The sequence below is a fragment of the Aspergillus versicolor genome (genome assembly GCF_001890125.1).
Source record: "Aspergillus versicolor CBS 583.65 unplaced genomic scaffold ASPVEscaffold_5, whole genome shotgun sequence".
NCBI lineage: Eukaryota > Fungi > Ascomycota > Eurotiomycetes > Eurotiales > Aspergillaceae > Aspergillus > Aspergillus versicolor.
The window spans coordinates 1,926,923-1,944,681 of record NW_024467528.1 but is presented as its reverse complement, the minus strand read 5'-3'; the positions used below and the strand labels follow the sequence as shown (position 1 = coordinate 1,944,681).

Below are 17,759 nucleotides of genomic sequence, written 5' to 3'. Positions count from 1 at the left end.
TAAAAGATTGTATAAGATAGAGCATGGTTTGGCGTTTGGGTTGGTTAGCGACAAGTATTATTAGACGTGGCCGCAACGGCCACAGAATCGCTTCAGTTTAACCGGTAATTATTTATGCAATGAGCTTTACTTGATTCAATATCATTGCATGTGCAAAATTGGTAGCCAGTGTCAACGCATCAAAGAAATATAAGAGCATTGCCCATCTAGAATGATGCAAAGCATCTTCTGACAGTTTCATCAGCCTCCTGGGTGTCCAGTTCCTCAAGGACACCGCTCCCAACATCATACACAAGACCATGGACCTGCAAGCCCTTCTGCATTGCCTCCCACACGACACCCTTCTGCTTGAGTGTCTTCACTCCAGCGAGCACATTCAACTCGGCCAATTTGAGTGCCGCCTTGTCAGCCGGTAGTGAATCCAGCCTATCCAAATTACTCTCGCGGAGCCGCCTTAAAGGTAGAAGCCATGGATCAAGAATACCGAGTTGTTTGTTACCCAATACCGCCGCCACGCCTCCGCATTTTGTGTGTCCACACACAACGACATGCTTTACATTGAGATGGCGGATGGCAAATTCGATGACGGCAGAGGAACTGAGGTCGGAGGGGTGCAGTATGTTTGCGATGTTCCGGTGAACGAATACGTCGCCTGGATGGAGGCCAAGCAAAGTCGTCTCGGGACATCGCGAGTCGGAACACCCGATCCAGAGAATCTCGGGCTGCTGGCCGGCTGAGAGTTTGTGGAAGAGCTCTGGATGGTCCTGGGCTACTTTGGCTGCCCATGCTTTATTCTGGGAGAGGGCGGTGGTGAATCGGTCTGAACAAGACGATGTGTTAGCACTCGGTGATAGGAATGGATTGTGTAACAATACTGCTTATTAAGTCAATGGGTAAGATAAATCGGTGCAAAACCCTTGAGATATACATTCTATGACATTCAAGGATAAATGTCCCGGCGAAGTACACCAGTGGGCAAGGGACTCTTGCTAGCATCTGAGATAACTAGTGGTAACAACATGATGATTGACCATAATATTCGATGATATGTGTCTCCAGCAAGGGTGATTGCAGTCAAATAGAGACAATGAACAAACTATTCAAACATATCAACAAGCAGCAGATAAGCAGCCTGTGATGGAGATAGGGATTCAGTACTGACAAAAGAGCCACCACGCATACCTTGAGTTGTCATGTTGGGTACTATTCGAAAGAGATTGACTTAAGCACCGAGAATAGGAAGATGATTTGGATAGCCCAGAAGGACAGCAAGACAATAATAAGACTGACATCGCATGGAATGTTGCACCAAAAAGAATAGCGCTTGCTACCTCTTGGCGAAGCATGCCACATTATACAAATAATTCCTCCTGATAAGGAGTGGGAAGATTGTGTGATGCTCTCAGCAACTTGTGATCGGGGCAATGTCGGGGATAGGCAGTAGATATCGTTTAAGGTGGTATATTTAATTTCTCCTACCTTTGTTCTATCTCCTGACCTCGTGTTGTCTATATACAGACAAGTTCTATACCATCCTACCTAATCGTGACTCTACAAGCATTTGGAAACTGAGATCGGAAACAAGCTTTTTGAAAACCAAAATGAAAAACCAAAGTGAAAATATAACAGGGAATATAGCAAGATCAAGCAGCACCGCCTCGGCCACCAACGCCTGCCATCGCCTCCTTCTGATCACCAGTAATCGTAACGGCGGGCAGTGGACGCGCTCCCGTGGCTGACGCTGATGGTGCCGGTAAGAAGCCAACAGATGCAAGATAAGAGGCGTAAAGGCCGACTAGTTCCTCCGTCACACCGGCACCCGCAGAGGCGTCAACGCCCGACCACGCGGCGTCAGCACGTAACGAAGCAGCCGCATGGACGTCATCCAACTCGGGCGCTTTGGTATTAGACGGTAAGTCCGCCGTGACGAAATGGTATAACGGCATCCTGTGTCAGACAATCGATTATTAGCATCATATACCAAAGATTGCATCCTCACAGGCCCAATCCAATTCAAATAATCTAGGGCCTGGTAGGGGCTGCTTAAGGGTAGAGAATAAAACATACAAAGCATGCTGCGACTCGGGGTCATCATGCTCCCCGCTGTTCACATACTGCTCCAGCGACTTCGACCACGGCACGTAGTCGACCTGTGGAACATCATACCCGTACAGCTGGAGCGCACCGAGGAATTGGTTGAAACGCAGGCGTGGGTGGCCTGTTACTTGGGCGACTCCGATAGGCGAGACTGGGGGTCGGAAGGCAGCGGCAATTACAACACGGGCGACGTGGTCAACGGGAACCATGTTGACTGTGTTGTTGATGTTCGGACGCGCGGAAAGCTGGATGCAACCCTTAATCATGCGGATGAGGAAGTCATCTGTGTTTGTTGCTATGTGAAGCAAAAAGGCATTAGTCAGTAATTTATTTCGAATGTTTAAGGACGGGTTCGGTTCGTAGAGACATACTTCCACTTCTTGAATCTCCTAGGACGTAACCAGGACGGACGATGGTACCCTTCAGTCCGCGCTTTCCTGCTTCACGGACAAGGTACTCGCCAGCCCACTTGCTCTGGCCATAGCCGGTTCCAAGACCGACGCTGCTACCCTCTAGGTCATCATCTTCGCTGATACCTGCTCCGCCGGCAGCGATGCTGCGCTCGGATTCCAGGACGTAGTGGTCGCTGTCGAGGACACTAGTTGAGCTGACGAAGGAGAACTGCTTAGGTTTGCCAGTTGCACAGAGCTTCAGGGCATCAATGGTACCGAGGACGTTGGCTGGCTTGAGAGTGGAGTAGGGGTAGACCCAGTGGACGAGGGCACCGTTGTGGATGACTACATCCACGCGGTTGGTTAGGTCATCCCAGGCTGCTTCAGTGAGGCCGAAGCGAGCATCACCGAGAGAACCGCAGACACATTCAAGGCGGGAGGCCCAAGATTCGTCCCAAAAGCCGTAGGCTCGGCAAGTTGAGCGGACGCGGGCGAGGGCTTGCTCAGCACTCTTGCCACGAACAAGCGCGACAACCTTTGCGGACGGAGACTTACGCGTGAGAAGGTCGCGGAGGATGTGCGCGCCGAGGAAACCGGTAGCACCAGTGAGGAAGATCGTTGGTTCGGTGGAAAGGATGTCCTCGGTGCGGGCCGGGAAGGTCTTGGGCAGGGTATCGACCAATTTGCGGGCATCACGGGAGTATTCGTCATCAGGCTCGTTAGCTACGGCAGCGGTTTCAGCGTTGTCATCGTTGCTGGCGAAGGATTCGAAGTTCAACAGGCGATCGATCTCCGCAGCGAAGGCGCGGAGGGTAGGGCTGCGGAAAATAGCACTCATGCTGATGTCGATGCCACGCCACTTGCGTCGCAGATCAAAGAACATCTGCTGCGCGAGAATACTGTGACCTCCAAGGTCAAAGAATGAATCTTCGGGACCGATCATGGGGGCAGTGAGATTGGCAATCCGATTAGCCCAGATTTGTGCCAGGGCCTGCTCGGTCTCTGAAAGAGACTTCAAGGCTGATGGCCTACGCTGAGGAGCCGCAGCGCTGAGCTCTGCAGTATCAGGGAACGGCAAAGCAGGCTTGTCAATCTTTCCGTTAGGGTTGAGCGGCATTCGCTTGAGTGGAATAAAGACGGTGGGCACAGCGTAAGCGGGGAGCTTGCTGCGGAGGAGGTCGCGAACATCATCACGAAGTGGGCGGAATCGTCTTAGCATGCCAACCATTCCTTCAGCGGAGTCGTCATCCTTCAGGCTCTTCTCCTCTAGCCACGAGGCCCACTTGCCCATGTCAGGCACAAAGTAGCTGACAAGAGTGGGTTCTTCAAACTTGTCTCGACGAACCAACGTCACGTTCTCTCTTACAAGAGGATGGCGGGAAAGATGGGTATCGATTTCACCCAACTCGATACGGAATCCACGGATCTTCACTTGATCATCAGCACGTCCAGAGCACTCGACATCTCCAGATGGAGTGTATCTGCCAAGGTCACCGCTGCGGTACAAACGGTCCCTAGGTCCAACGTAGAACTCCCTCCAAGGTTCATTCGTGCCTTGCGACTCCGCAGCATCCTTCTCTGCCCACGTCTTAGGATCAACAAACCAGTTGGTGAGGAACTTCTTCTGGCTGAGTTCAGGCGAACCAAGGTACCCTTCCGCAAGACCAGCCGCACGAACGTAGATTTCTCCCACTTCGCCGATAGCGCAGATGCGGCTAGGCTCAAAACGGTTGACAACCAGCATCTGCACATCGAGCATTCCGCGCCCAGCCGGGATCACATCCTTCATAGTGTCGAGGTATCCGCCGTCGCTCGAATAACTCGGGACCTCGAAGTAACTGACAGCACGTTGCGTCTCGGTGGTTCCATACATGTTGACGATGTTGACGTTCGGGGCCAGCCCTTGCAGAGAGCGGCAGTCTCTCTTAATCAGGATGTCTCCGACGAAGAAAGCATGATGGAGAGCAGTAAACTGTGCGGAAGCACCTCCCACAAGGATTTGACCCATGGCAGGAGTAAGATGGGTGACTGTAGCGCCGTAATCGCGCATCCACTCGGCCAGTTTTTCGTTCTGGATATCCTCGCGGGCGGGTACAAGTAGCTGAGCTCCCAAGAAAAGAGGAGTGAAGATATCTCTTTGGATGGGGTCATGGGCAATTCCGCTGAGCATTGTGAACTTGTCGTTAGGGTTCAGCTTGAATGTCTCCGCCATCCATGGGAAATAGTACGCCAAGGAGAAATGCCGACCTCTAACACCCTTAGGTCTACCTTCGGAGCCTGAGGTGAACGATAGCGTTGGAGTAGAATCAGGACCAACAACGACGCCGACAGACTTAGACTTCAAAGGCACCTGCTTCTCCAGGACATCTTGTCCATCAATCGAGCCTCCCAGGAGCGTACCGTCGTCAAGCAAGGCGAGGGCAGGAATCTCAGTTCGAAGCTCTAGGTTCTCACCGATAAATGTGCGTACTTTTTCAGATAGCTCGCCTGCATCCTTGGTGGCATTCGCAATGTTGATCAGCGCCCGAGGACGAGCCACATCGAGGTAAATGCATTGTCTCTCAGGAGGGTATGCAGGATCGATAACGGAAAATGTTGCACCCGCCTTGAGGATACCCATGACAGCCACAACCAAGTCAACGCCGCGGTATGCGTAGACCATAACAACATCGCCTCTCTCAACACCTGCTTGAACCAGGTGGTGACCGAGAATGTTTGAGGCCTCATTAATCTGACGGTAGGTGAACTCGCGGTGGGCAGAAGTAGCGGACTTGGTTTCGACAACGCAAAGCTTGTCCGGGTGACTTTGAGCGTTCTCAGAGAAAATGTCGTGGATAGCCCCTCGGAACTTGGACCAATGTAAGTCTGCGGTAGGGTCTGGAAGAAGGGCTCGTTGCTCGGGGGTCATGAAATCAATGCGCCCAATTGCCGTTTCTGGTTTGCTTGTAGCATTCTTGACCAGCTGAGTTAGCTGGTTAAGAATTGTGCTTATTCTGACACTGGAGAACAGTCTCTGGTTATAGTATGCTCCCAGCTCCGTCGACCGGTCCGAGGTGCTCGCTGGCGCAACATTGACCACCAAATCCGTTGTCTCGAAGGTATTGGCAGGATAGTCCTGGGAGGCAGCCGGGGCATCGTATGCGGCGAAGCGGAAGAGGATTGGGGATCGTTCGGATTGCGATTTCTCTTGGATATGGGACCGCAGACTGCCTAATGGCACGATCTCGGATGACCCCTCATCGTAGGCCTAAAACTAGGTAAGCCAGCGTCGAAGGTTGATCAATTAACTCAATTACCTTTTGAACCTTGGAGAGCAGCTGAAGGAATGTCTCTGAGGCATCAATTGGCACTCTTACGACGAAGGGCCGGCCATCCTCACTAGCGCTCGTGCCAATGGCGATATCCTCATCACCAGTCAAACGAGCGACAAGTACAACGAATGCAGTCAGGAAAACTGTGAATCCTGAGGATGTGCCGGATAGATTTTGCAACGCAGATGCTGTGTCATTGGAAAGCTTAAGGGACTCGAAAGCCTCAATGGCCCTCTTGGGCAGCTCTTGGTTCTGGTTGTCGGGATAGTCGCGGGTTAGTGGGGAGACGGTGAGGTTTTGTAGCCTTTGAGCCCAGCGCTCAAGGCGTTCCTGCAATGGAACTGATTCGGCACCCATTATTGCACCGATGCCCTTGATAAATCGGGGCGTCGAGCTGCACTAGGGGGGGTTATGTACTGGATCGAGAGTATATGACTCAATAGTGAATCAGGTCTAGCCGAGGGGCACGCGAAGAAATTCCCGCCGGTTTCGCTATCAAAAATTTCTCCACATTTGATAGCGAAATTCAGGCATCAAGGCAAAAACACGGTGAGTGTTGCTGCCTCAGGCTTTACCAATACGATAGGGCTCAATTACATTTAAAATGGTGATGTAAATAGGTTCCATAATTTAGTAGTATTCTCGATATGATATAGCTCGCCTTCGAGTCATACAGCAGAATCTTGCGCTTCATAGGATATATCTAAAGCTTTGGTTCTGGATATCGGTTTCATCTACATGATCCAGCTCCTCGTCTGCATGTAGGTCAATCTCGCGAGTTTCCTCCGGATCAATGCATATTCCTTGAGCCTGATCTCTCTTATTATTCACCCAGCCGAGATATACCCGGAATCCAGCCGCCATGACAATCGAAATTGCGTAGCAAGTGAGGATCGTTGTGTATGCAGTCTAGAGGCAGAAATAGTCAGCACTAAGCAACACCCCAATGGTTTATAGTTTAACGTATTATAATAGGATCTTACCCCGTATGCTGGTGCCTCGGTATTTTTGAAAAATTGTGGCCCGACAAAGTTCCCGACACAATATCCCACAAATATCAGGGCGACCACGCTAGACTTTTTCGTGAAACCAGCCGTATTACTTGCGAACATTGACATCATGAGAGGGAAGGCAGGAGCGACGGCAGTGACGAGCCAGAAGCCCGCTAGTCGAGATAGCTTCTTCGTGTCAGGGAGAAGCTTTACCATGAGAATCCCTGCCAACGCCATTAGGAAGATGGCAACCAAAGCAATCAATCTGGATTTGCGAATGTAGGTTGTGAATAGAGCTGCCAGAATGACTGTGGTGAGTTGGAAAGCGGCAGCTGGCATTCCCATAAGAATTGTTTGAAATTCATCGTAGCCGAAGCTGTTGATAATGATTGTGTTAAACTATAGAGATTGTACTGATTAGTTTGTACCTATCGAGTGCGGGAGAGTAAAAGGGGTGCTTACACTGGTTGTACCGCCGTTTGGTACGCAAATTATAAAGGAAAACAGCAAGAACCACCATGTCTTGACGTCTTTCCAAGTCTCGATGAATTGACCTTGGTCCCATTTCTTTGTCTGGGTTGTATGTTGGAATTTCTTTGGTCTCAGGGACGCGAATTCTCGTTCAGTGGGAGTGAGGAAGCGCGCGTTTGAAGGAGTATCGGGAAGGTAGAACCATAGAAGTATCGACCACGCAACTGTTATGAGTCCAAATATAACAAAAAGCATCTAAAATCGATGTTAGATCGTGCTTTTCCATCTGTAATATATGAAGAGCTAACCTTCCATTGACTGAAACTCCCCGTATATTGCAGAATTCCATACGCGATACCTGATCCGATCAGACTAGCGGTGGCATTTCCAGCGAACCAAAACGAGTGACGAGAGACGTGCTCCCTAGGAGTGTACCACATTCCAGTAATGAGCGAGAACCCAGGGCTTATCGCGCTCTCAAATATGCCAAGCAAAGTTCGTAGTACCATCAATCCAGCATAATTCTCTGCAACAGCATGGAGGGTGAGAACCACTCCCCATAGAAAACTAGAGGTCGGCAAGTCAATATCAATACACGTGTGAAGGGGGGATAACAAACATTAAAACGCTTAGATATCTTCCCAAGGGAAATCGGACGAAGCCAAGTGAAATAGGATACGAGGCAGCTAGATACCCAATATAGAAGATACCGGATGCCCAGCTAAACTCTTGTCCTTTGAGATTCTGTAGCCGTTATCGGTTAGCGAACGATTTAATCATGAGCAAGCAAGGACACCATACCAAGTCTTCTCGTAAACCAAGGACAGCGCTATAGGATAGACTGGTCTCTGCGAGTAAGTGAGTCAGACAATGAAAATAAACCAGAGATATCAAGTCATACTGTCAAGGTACTGAAGGCCATAACTGATTATAAGGAGTGGCATAAGACTGTTCGAGTAAGTGTATGCTTCATTCACGCTAAAATGGGTTACGTACTGAAAATCGATCTTTCTCACAAGCCTCTTTTCCTCTTTAGAGCTCATGGTCTCTGTCGTCCCGTAGTCTTTATCGGCACCAAGGACAGAGTCGTTTTTCTTCGCGTCCATGCCGGGCGAAGCCTGAATGGAGTTCTCCATGGTAGGCAAAATCCCTTGTGTAGCTGGCTGGTGAGCGATATCATATGCGAGTGACTCCACGTTATAAAGGGAGACTCAGACCAACTGAGAAAGACTGAGGAGATAAATAAACTAAAATGCGGAGAGTAGTATCATTGACAATGATAAATTTGAGCCATCTCGTTGGCCAAATTAATCGAGGCGTGGGGAGCCGATCTCGGCGCTACTCCAGACTTAGCATATGGGGACATCCTTAGTTGGAGAAGGGGTACAGGGGGTGCCGCACAATTTGCCGATTGGAGGTCAAGCACACATCACGAGGCCGCGAAGCCTTCGCCCACGAGGGAACGAATCTTCTTCATTGTGATACCAGCAGGTGGTTGGTTTCTGATGTCTTGGACATGGCCCAACACTTTCTTGATTGCAGGGTCAGAAATGTTGTTTTCAACCCACTCCTGGTGGACAGGATCGGTGGTCTCCAGCCAAGCAATAAAGAGTGACCATTGGAAGCGCTCAAGAAGTTGCACAGATCCGGCTTTGGTGGCGTAGTACGCGGCGGATACTAACGAATTGAGAGCATCCTGAAGCCCGGAAGGGATGGGTTCACCCCCAAACAAAGAGCCACGAGCACGATACAGATAAATCTGCATGGCATAAAAGAAAGTAGCTGTGATAAAGGTCATCAACGTACATTCGGCGTGGTATGTCTGGTCTGCGACCCGATGGAAGAGCATGGTATGTTCCTACATCTCATTAGTATCCAAGGTCATTTCGTATCCGAGAACGATCTTGCTTACTCTGTAGATGGCCTCTAACCACCGCTGTAGTCTCGGTCCCATAGTTATCGCACGCGTCGCAGTAGCTTGACTGTAAGAGTTGATCTCCTGATGCAAAACAATGAGTTCAAAGTAAACATCCAGAGTTGCTGCATCCTCCACCTCTGATTCTGCGCCGTGAATGTAGCCGGCGTCATTCCAGGGCAAAAAAAAGGCAGTACGCGATCGTAGCCAAAACTTTTGTCGCTTCTGAGGGGCGCTGTTTATATAGTCCGCAAAATACCCACCGCATCCAAAGAAACAACAGAACCCGTCTCGATCGTATAGGTATGCGATAATTCTGGCCAACAAGACCTGTTCGGAGACAGTTATTACACTACCACAGAAGGTGTTGTCGAAGGAGAGTATATCGTCGCTGGCACACAGCGTGTCCACACCATATGTTCTGGTATAGGCAAGGACCGCTCGACTTAGGTCTCCAAGCTTGTTGGAGTCAAAGTGATCACGTCGCATCCAAAACATGTACATATACAAGAATGAGATCATCATGTTGATATGATCTGGAGACGCAAAGGCACTGCGGGACTGCAAGAATAATTGAGATCCTCGGTGAAAATGCTCTTGCGACTCTTTGGGTGGTTGCGGACCTTGACCGTAATGAATGGCCAGCTCACTATGGGAAACAGCGAGGAGGAAATGGAGGGCCATGGCTCTATCGTAGGCCTTTTTAAAGAAGAGAGTGTGTGCTGAACAGCTCCAAGCACGCGTAGACTTCAAGGAAGCAAAGAGCTTGCAATGGAACAAGACAGCTTGCTTGTCGTCGCTGCCTAGCGCAAGAGAGGCCCCAGGAGCATACACAAACGATAGATCTGTAACGGCGAGTGGGTTATCGATTGCTAAAGGCCCCGGTAGTTCAAGTGCATTCGCACACAACAGACTATCCAAATGCTCTTCATCAGGAGTTTTGGCCACGGACAAAACGTGTTTTTCTGTTGAACTGTCTGCTGTCGGGAATACGCCTTGCGATATATCATCCGACAGCATCAGCATTAGAGATACCTCGTCCATAGTTTGGTAGTCATTACCATTAGAACCTCCCGAAAGGAGGCCATGGCATTGGGGGAGGGAAAGATCATCCACCACCGTCAAGGGCATGCAGCTAGTCATTGCCGACAGGTGGGATAAAACATCGTCGCCGTCGTTTGGCATAATAGAAGTAGGAGACCAATTGGGATCACGAGATTTAATAGGACCTAAGCCACGTCTTCTGGAGGCCAGCGACGACTTGGGCAATGGCCATTCACAGGTCAAGCTGAGCCGGGTACATCTTCTGCAGTGTGGGCGAGCCTCGTCGCATTTGACTTTCTTGCTTATGCACGTGGAGCAGCCTGCGTATCTCGTCAGCTAGTGGTGCTTAAACACGCAAGTATCGAGTATGAGTATCACCATTCCGAGACCGACCACGCTCCACGCGGGGACGACGGGTTCGAGTGACCGACTCCCCGCGATCCATATGCTTATCGCTTATACCGAGAACTTAGAGTATAAATTCCTTCCTTCTGCGTGTTGAGCTATACATGACTCCTAACACTCTGTGGGACAGTGCGGAAACGGGCGTAAGAGAGTGTGTTTCGGTGGTATCTCCAACAGAGCAGATAGGATACTCTGCCTCAGGCACCAGATGTCGATTAAATGGGCCAATCATTGGACGAGAGCAATCAATAGGAACAATCGCCTCGCCCCCGGGGTTCTCCAAAGCTATTTCACTCAAAAGTCATGTTTTCCTTTAATTTCGTACGTCTTTTCAATGTTAAGGACAGTGTTTCAACTTGAAAAAGTCATACAATGGGAAACACGCTTTCGTATCAGACTTCCGAATGTGAAGTCCAACTTTCAGGATCCAAAGGTAACATCAAAGGCCTACAGTTCGACAGCAAATCACGCCGATTTGCGAATATTGCATACGCTCTTCCTCCTACCGGTGATCGAAGATGGCGCAAGCCGCAGCCATTACCTGAGTCATATTCGTACTCAACATCAGAGGGAGCGCCTTTCGACGGCAGGACGTTCGGCCAGGTCTGCCTCCAGCCTAACTATTCGGCTTCTGTGAAAAAGAATGTTCCGCAGCATGATTACGGAGAAGACTGTCTCCGGCTGAACATCTGGACGCCGGTGCCAGAGTGCGAAGGGAATCAAAACGTCAAATGGCCAGTCATGGTCTGGTTTCATGGAGGGTGGTTTCAAATGGGTGACCCCAGTAATGAAGCTTCGATGGATCCTACCGAGCTCATCTCCACTGGCGGACTTAATGCTGTCTTTGTGGCGGTAGGATATCGACTTAATGTCTTTGGCTTTCTAGCTGGAGCACCTTTACAAGACGAGAATCCAGACGGAGCTGTGGGAAACTACGGACTCTGGGACCAGCGACTTGCAATGGACTGGGTATATGATAATATCAGTGCATTCGGCGGTGACCCTGGGAATATAACACTCTCAGGTAGAAGCGCAGGCGCGTATTCCGTGCAGGCACAAACGCTCTATGATTTCCGAGGGACGCTTCCTGAATCTTCCAGGAACCAGTTCAGGAGGTTGGTCATGTATTCAAATGCCATTCCTACTCAGCCTAAGACGTCTGAGGAGTGTCAGCCACAATTTGATGAGCTTTGCGACTACTTTGGTATCCCTTCGACAAGCTCTGGGCCTGAAAAGCTGAAGCTCTTGCGTGGCCTCGGTGCAGAAGAGCTAAGGGATGCCATAATGAAACTCAAAAACCACACTTTTCGGCCGATAACTGATGGTGTTTTCATTCATCCGGGCATATTCGCTTACTATCGAGATGGTTCTTTTGCGCGCGAATTCAAGCGGCGCGGGCTACGAATCTTCATCGGTGAAGTCCTCAATGAAGAGACGCTATACGCTGTGACTAACGGGCCTGATGCAAGTCTCGAGTCTCTGGAAACACAAATATCAAATTATTATTCGCCCTCAACAACTTCACGCCTACTGAGACATTACCCATTGCCTTCTGCCCCCCAGAAGCAAGGCTGGGAGGCAGTGTTCGGCCGAATCATATCAGACGGCCAGGTACGAGCACCTTCAAGATTCCTCGTCAACAATCTTCTCGAGAATGGTGTCGAGGTTCGTGATATCTGGCGGTATATAATCGCATATCGGCTCTCTTTCATCACAGAAAACGTAGCTCCAGCTTCATTTGGTGTTAGTCATGCCATGGATAGACCATTCTGGAAGTTAGTATACCCTAATATATCCATTTAACGTGATATTGAGTTTGGCTAATGCAAATATCAAATAGCTATTCTATCATGCATGGGCCAACCCCTGCAGAGCACCAACTCATGCATGAGTGGGTCCGAGACTTGGTGGCTTTTGTTAACGACGAGCCAGGTCATGCCTATGGAACTGAGAAAACGGACGAGGTTAAGGTCGCTACCCCGGAGGGCCGTATAGAGATTCAGAAAGATTCGAGATGGTCCGAGTTACTGGATCTGATGGAGGTGTTTGCGGGGTCTAGTTGATTGATATGTCAGGAAATGTCTGGAAAGCTATGTTCGATATATTCAAACGTTATCCTTTATTTCATGTTACTATATATAAGCTTTAGATAGACCGGACAAAAGCCGTCTGTACCCTTAACGTTGTCCCGATCAAATAGTTTACTTCTCCAGAGGCGACAGCGTCTTGGGCACATAAGGCTCCTCCAGATACTTCTTCTCCTCCTCCGTCAACACAACCTTAATACTAGCAGCGGCCTCGTCAATCCTCTCCTTACTGCTCAGCCCCAAAATAGGGTTCTCATTCTTATTGCTCAGCGACCAGGCAATGGCCACCTGGGCCATGCTGATGCCCTTCTTCTTCGCAATCTCCTCAACTCGGTCCACAATCTTCTTATCCGCCTCGGTCTCCCGGTTGCGGAGGAGGAAGTTCAATGCACCGTCCGTGTTCTCACGGAGCGAAGGCGCGCTGCGCCAGGGGCGGGTGAGGAGGCCTCGGGCCATCGGGGACCAGGGAATTAGACCGATGCCGGCGTCGAGGCAGTAAGGGATCATTTCGCGCTCTTCTTCGCGCGAGATCAGGTTGTGGTAGTTTTGCATGGAGATGAAGGTGTGCCAGCCCTTGGAGGCGGCGAGGTTGTTGAGGGCTTGGAATTCCCAGGCGGCCATCTATTATAAATTCTTGTTAATCTGTATCCTTTCTGTTGGTTCCAGTAGTTAAAGGGAAACATACCGTGCTAGCACCAATGTACCTAACCTTCCCACTCTCAACAACATCGTTCAACGCCTTCATGATCTCCTCTCTGGGCGTCTCACGGTCCAACCGATGAATCTGGAGAACGTCGATATAAGTCCCAAGTCTCTCAATACTCGCATCAACCGCATCAAAGATATGCTTCCGCGACAATCCAACTCTGTTAACCATATCGCCCTGATTCTGGCTGCAAGCCGCAATGGGAGGGAGCTTGCCCTCGTCATCAACACCGTAGAAGCACTTGGTCATGATCACGACCCGGTGGCGCGGGATATTGTATGTCTTCAGCGCCTTGCCGACGATTTCCTCAGAGCGGCCGTGCGAGTATACATCTGCTGTATCCCATGTGTTGATTCCGCGCTTGTAGGCGTGCTCGATTAGCGGGAGAGATTTGTCTTCGTCTAGAACCCAGTCTTGCCATTTGCTTGTGCCGTAGGACATGGTTCCTAGGATGACCTTGGAGATCTTGAGGCCGGATTTGCCGAGGCTGTTTTTAATGGATCAGTGAATGCTTAAGTGTTAAGCTGAGGGAGTGATAACGTACGAAACATATTCCATTTGGTTTTCGGTAGCCATTATGTCAGTATGTGTAGGGTAGTTCCAATCTGTTGTTGTTATTTGGGCTTTGTTAGCTCTTTTGTTGACGCGAGAGAATTGGGCACCTATGTTGTAGCTATGTGGGGGGCTGCGGGGTCTTGGAGTAACATACCAGCAGTATAGGTGGTTTGTAGCAAACAGCTTGAATTGTGGTAAGGATAAGGGGAGAATTATATGGATTAAAGAACGTAAATCATTCGGCAGCGATCGCGAATTCGTAATCAGACACCCCAGATCTGCCGAAGTGTGAAGCGAGAGTCTGGAGAGCCGATGAGTTACCGATCTCGGGACCGCGGATCGGGAGTGGGGATGACTTCATCTTGACCCTTTCCGGACTACAAACAGCTGTTGAGTGTGGGGTGTTTAGCGAGAGGCATTCTTCATGCTGACTCAGCCCTGCCATGTTTCGTAGTTAAACTATATGTCTGACAGTGTATCCAGTAATTTACAGAGTCAGGGAACTAGCTAATTTCTGCAATTGGATATATGGTATTGTCACTAGTTGAGAGTTTCTTTTGTATTGATGTCGTAATGTGCGGAGCTATATCGGCTCAGATATGTACATGTCCCCGATGCAAATGCAAGATTGAGGTGAGAAGTAAGGCCAGCTTGAGATTGAATGATGCAAACGCTGAAATGCAGGAAATAAATAAGAAGTGGTTAGAGAGACTCTCTCAGCCCCATGGAACTGCTGTTGTAGCATACGGTATAGACATCGGCACCTGGCCGGTCACAAATATAGATAACCTTTAGCAGTGTCCAACAAAATCTTCTTCGGTCTCCCATCCAAGGGAGCCAGTATATAACTTCGTGCAAATGAGGCACGACTTTTCCGTGAATCATGGCTCACTCAGGGTGATGCCCTCCCTTCCGAATGAGAAAGTCAAAAAGGTTACTAAACCGATGTCGACGCTTCCCCTTGGTTGGACGAGGAGATTCCGGTTGCCTATCAAGTGTCGTCTGAGGGCCATCCTTAGAGCCCTGTGTCGCTCTGGATTGATTTGGGATGGATTCGAGTTTAGTGTCTTCCCCATCCCCTTTTCGCAGCTGCGTCCGGGATCTACAGATCGAGCCCGGGCGGGTAGCCCGGGACTCGGGCGGTCCATCATACGACTGGCGTGGAGTGGAGAGCGTAGAATGCCGGTTTGCCGATGAATTGCGCTTGTTAGACCGTTCAATAAAAGCGGCACCGGTGGAGTTGGAGCGTTTTGATAAAGTCCCATACTGGGCTGATCGGTCTGCTGTTGGATGGTGGGAAGCTGCTTGGGTCCAGGTCACTGCCCGACGACTTGGGTCCGATTGAGCCGGTTTGTCAGGCTCATTGTCTCTGCCCGAAAGCATTCGGCCCTCCTCACTTCCAGAGGTTGTTGTAGGATTATGTTTTGATAAGCTCGGCGAACGAGGAGCCTTTCCATTAACCAGCGAATCTTGGTAGCGAAAATTTTGGGACCATCCCTCTCGGAAAGCAACCCAGATGCTGGTAATTATAATCAACAGGCGCAGTCTCTCATCGGTTTCCATAACGTGTTGGTCCAGTGGGACATCCATCTCGGAGGTGTCACTAATGACGGACATGCCAGATGTAGGCGAGGATGGCGCGGTGCTTGGTAATGAGTACCTATCATATACCTCAAGGTGATTACGAGCCATGGAGGCAATCACAGGATGTCGGCGTGTAGTGGGATCGATGACGCTGAACGTGAAGCGACGGTTTTCCTCAGGCTGAACTGAGCCAGGTGGTGCCGATAAACGACGCTTCCTTGGCCCACGTCGAACCCATCGTAAAATCATAAGCCCCGTATCCGTATTTGAAACAAATTCATAGGATCCGTTGGGAAGAGGAGTGGCTTCAAAAACGGCCCCAGAGTTGAGGCAAATTTCTGCCTTTCCCTTGGACAAGGCCTCATCTTTAAGCAACTGGCAAATGGTCGCAACAACCTCGCGGTGGTCCCCTTCCTCGTCTGAACTTAAGCTTTTGTCTGGTCCGTCGCTCACTGGCCGCTCGTATAAATCGCTAGTCGTGACGATTAAATCATTTGGGCCTAGGCCCCGCTTACCACGCAAAATTGCGGGGACTTTTCTGGCAAGTCTAGACGTAAATAAGGTCGATGGCAATACATCGAATATAGGTAATGGGCGTGATGTGGCCGATACCTGTTGAAGTTGGAGGAGCAGCTTAGGCCTGAGCTTCAACCGCTTATGGCGCGCGTTGGTCGCAGGGTGCGCTAGCTGGTAAGTGGTTTTTGACCGCGAAAGCTGCTTTGTGTACTTCTGGTGGCCGAATTGATGTCGAACGGGCGATGGCCCAGCTGTTGAAAGCTGGTCCTCGTCACTCGACGACATGGGCTCAACAGCGGCGATGGGCATTGAACGGCGTTTCTCATAGCGAGGCTTGTCTGCCTCAGTGCCTTTCTCTTTGGCAGAAAGACCGTGCAATCTAAACGAAGGTAAATTGTTAAATGAAAATGGGCGCGGCGAGGGCTGGCGGGAAGACATGGAGAGTTGTGTTTCCGATTGGGAACTAGTGAGCTCGCTGTTATGGGCGGCAGCGGCATCAGCTGTCAAGCCGAGGTTGAAGAGCATTATCCAGAGAGATCAACCTCCGACGAATGATAAAGACGACATCGACAGCAGGGTGGTCAATGGTTCGGTTCAAGATCTTGGAAGTGCAGCGTGATAGGCGTTTGCGAACTATACATAACAGGCGGGAATGTCGATCCCTGTCTGGAAGTATGGACTTATAAAGAAGAGGGAAAGCGGCTGGCGAGAGACGACAGACCCCACGGTGTTATTAAGGTGGCGCGCACAAAGAAGCTGACAGGAGAAGTACATGGAAAGGATGGGGCAGGGGGTCCCAAGCAAGCGGCGGTCCACGTCCAGGTCAGCAGCGGAGGGACGGATGCTTCAGCTGTGTCACGTCAGGCCCTGTAGCTCCAGACGAACAGCGCAGAGGCGGGCGGGGAAATAAGCACAAGCAGGGGAATCAAAGAAAAGCAGAGGGAGAGCCAGCTGCAAGGGAGAGGAAAGAGCGAAAGAAGCGAACTGCGGGCAGCTCCAGCCTTAATATCCAGAGATGGAACGAGTGTGTGGAATGGAAAAGGCAGCACTTTTTATCTGCAGGCCACCAGTCGCTCTGTTCCATCAAATCTCTTCATGTCAGATGGTCGGTCTGTATGGAGTCGAATCCAGGAACCCACAGCGGGAATCGGCGCTCGGATTTTAAGCTGCGCTCCGGAGATGGCAGGGAAGGGAAGAATAAAGGACTCGGGAAAGAAAGAGGAGGCCAGAAATGAAATTGCCGTCGAAGCTTTGATCTTGGTGCGTCACCCTAACAGCACTTCTGTTCGATGCGATCTGAAGAGCGACAAATAGCAATCCCCGGCGTGCAATTAGTTCGCCGATCTTGCTTGGGTCCGAATTAAATTATGGCTGCTTTTCTCAGTCATCGGACTTACAACAGCCCGGACGCCACTGCTCACTAGCTGAACCAATCTACACTAAATGGATCACAGGCAGTCCCGAGGCGCTTCCCATCCTGCAGCTGAAGAGCCAAGCCTGGCCCTGGGATCCGAGCAGGAAGAAGCATGCATTCCTTTGCGCAGCTCTCTCAATCCTTTGTTCCACCCTTCAAATGAGCTGACGTCTGTCTTGAAGGGACACGACTCAAACAGACCCGTCTGACACGAGACCAGCAGCTGTAATCCCCGTGGTAGATCCACGGACGACGGACGCGATGTTAAGC

General features: G+C 50.2%; 7 protein-coding genes across 7 annotated transcripts; 1 reads left to right on the top strand and 6 right to left on the bottom strand.

The window, feature by feature from the left end:
- Window positions 1–206: 206 nt before the first annotated feature.
- Window positions 207–1,195, bottom strand: ASPVEDRAFT_53389 (carbonic anhydrase; the record flags this gene model as incomplete). Its single annotated transcript, XM_040814785.1, has 2 exons — window positions 207–820; window positions 1,183–1,195. The coding sequence occupies 2 exons, from the start codon at window positions 1,193–1,195 to the stop codon at window positions 207–209; spliced, it is 627 nt and encodes a 208-aa protein (XP_040668540.1).
- A 231-nt stretch (window positions 1,196–1,426) lies between these two features.
- Window positions 1,427–6,271, bottom strand: aarA (L-aminoadipate-semialdehyde dehydrogenase). The gene is made up of 4 exons (XM_040809149.1): window positions 5,786–6,271; window positions 2,469–5,736; window positions 2,068–2,392; window positions 1,427–1,947 (listed from the first exon to the last, which is right to left on the bottom strand). The coding sequence occupies exons 1-4, from the start codon at window positions 6,155–6,157 to the stop codon at window positions 1,644–1,646; spliced, it is 4,269 nt and encodes a 1,422-aa protein (XP_040668539.1). The 5' UTR covers window positions 6,158–6,271; the 3' UTR covers window positions 1,427–1,643.
- A 219-nt stretch (window positions 6,272–6,490) lies between these two features.
- On the bottom strand, window positions 6,491–8,369 carry ASPVEDRAFT_131759 (uncharacterized protein; the record flags this gene model as incomplete). The annotated part of the gene is made up of 8 exons (XM_040806855.1): window positions 6,491–6,709; window positions 6,784–7,191; window positions 7,255–7,518; window positions 7,572–7,830; window positions 7,883–8,007; window positions 8,065–8,111; window positions 8,165–8,211; window positions 8,260–8,369. 8 exons carry the CDS (start codon window positions 8,367–8,369, stop codon window positions 6,491–6,493), a joined length of 1,479 nt encoding a protein of 492 aa, XP_040668538.1.
- Window positions 8,370–8,537: 168 nt separating this feature from the next.
- ASPVEDRAFT_193908 (Zn(II)2Cys6 transcription factor domain-containing protein) lies at window positions 8,538–10,767 on the bottom strand. Its single transcript, XM_040809148.1, has 3 exons — window positions 10,601–10,767; window positions 9,176–10,542; window positions 8,538–9,121 (listed from the first exon to the last, which is right to left on the bottom strand). Exons 1-3 carry the CDS (start codon window positions 10,665–10,667, stop codon window positions 8,693–8,695), a joined length of 1,863 nt encoding a protein of 620 aa, XP_040668537.1. The 5' UTR covers window positions 10,668–10,767; the 3' UTR covers window positions 8,538–8,692.
- Window positions 10,768–10,999: 232 nt separating this feature from the next.
- Window positions 11,000–12,690, top strand: ASPVEDRAFT_131900 (uncharacterized protein; the record flags this gene model as incomplete). The annotated part of the gene is made up of 2 exons (XM_040806869.1): window positions 11,000–12,402; window positions 12,468–12,690. The coding sequence occupies 2 exons, from the start codon at window positions 11,000–11,002 to the stop codon at window positions 12,688–12,690; spliced, it is 1,626 nt and encodes a 541-aa protein (XP_040668536.1).
- Window positions 12,691–12,709: 19 nt separating this feature from the next.
- ASPVEDRAFT_42285 (aldo/keto reductase) lies at window positions 12,710–14,049 on the bottom strand. Its single transcript, XM_040812551.1, has 3 exons — window positions 13,965–14,049; window positions 13,400–13,907; window positions 12,710–13,335 (listed from the first exon to the last, which is right to left on the bottom strand). The coding sequence occupies exons 1-3, from the start codon at window positions 13,994–13,996 to the stop codon at window positions 12,829–12,831; spliced, it is 1,047 nt and encodes a 348-aa protein (XP_040668535.1). The 5' UTR covers window positions 13,997–14,049; the 3' UTR covers window positions 12,710–12,828.
- Window positions 14,050–14,813: 764 nt separating this feature from the next.
- ASPVEDRAFT_694359 (uncharacterized protein) lies at window positions 14,814–16,885 on the bottom strand. Its single transcript, XM_040816022.1, has one exon. It carries the CDS (start codon window positions 16,598–16,600, stop codon window positions 14,864–14,866), a length of 1,737 nt encoding a protein of 578 aa, XP_040668534.1. The 5' UTR covers window positions 16,601–16,885; the 3' UTR covers window positions 14,814–14,863.
- Between the last annotated feature and the right edge of the window lie 874 nt (window positions 16,886–17,759).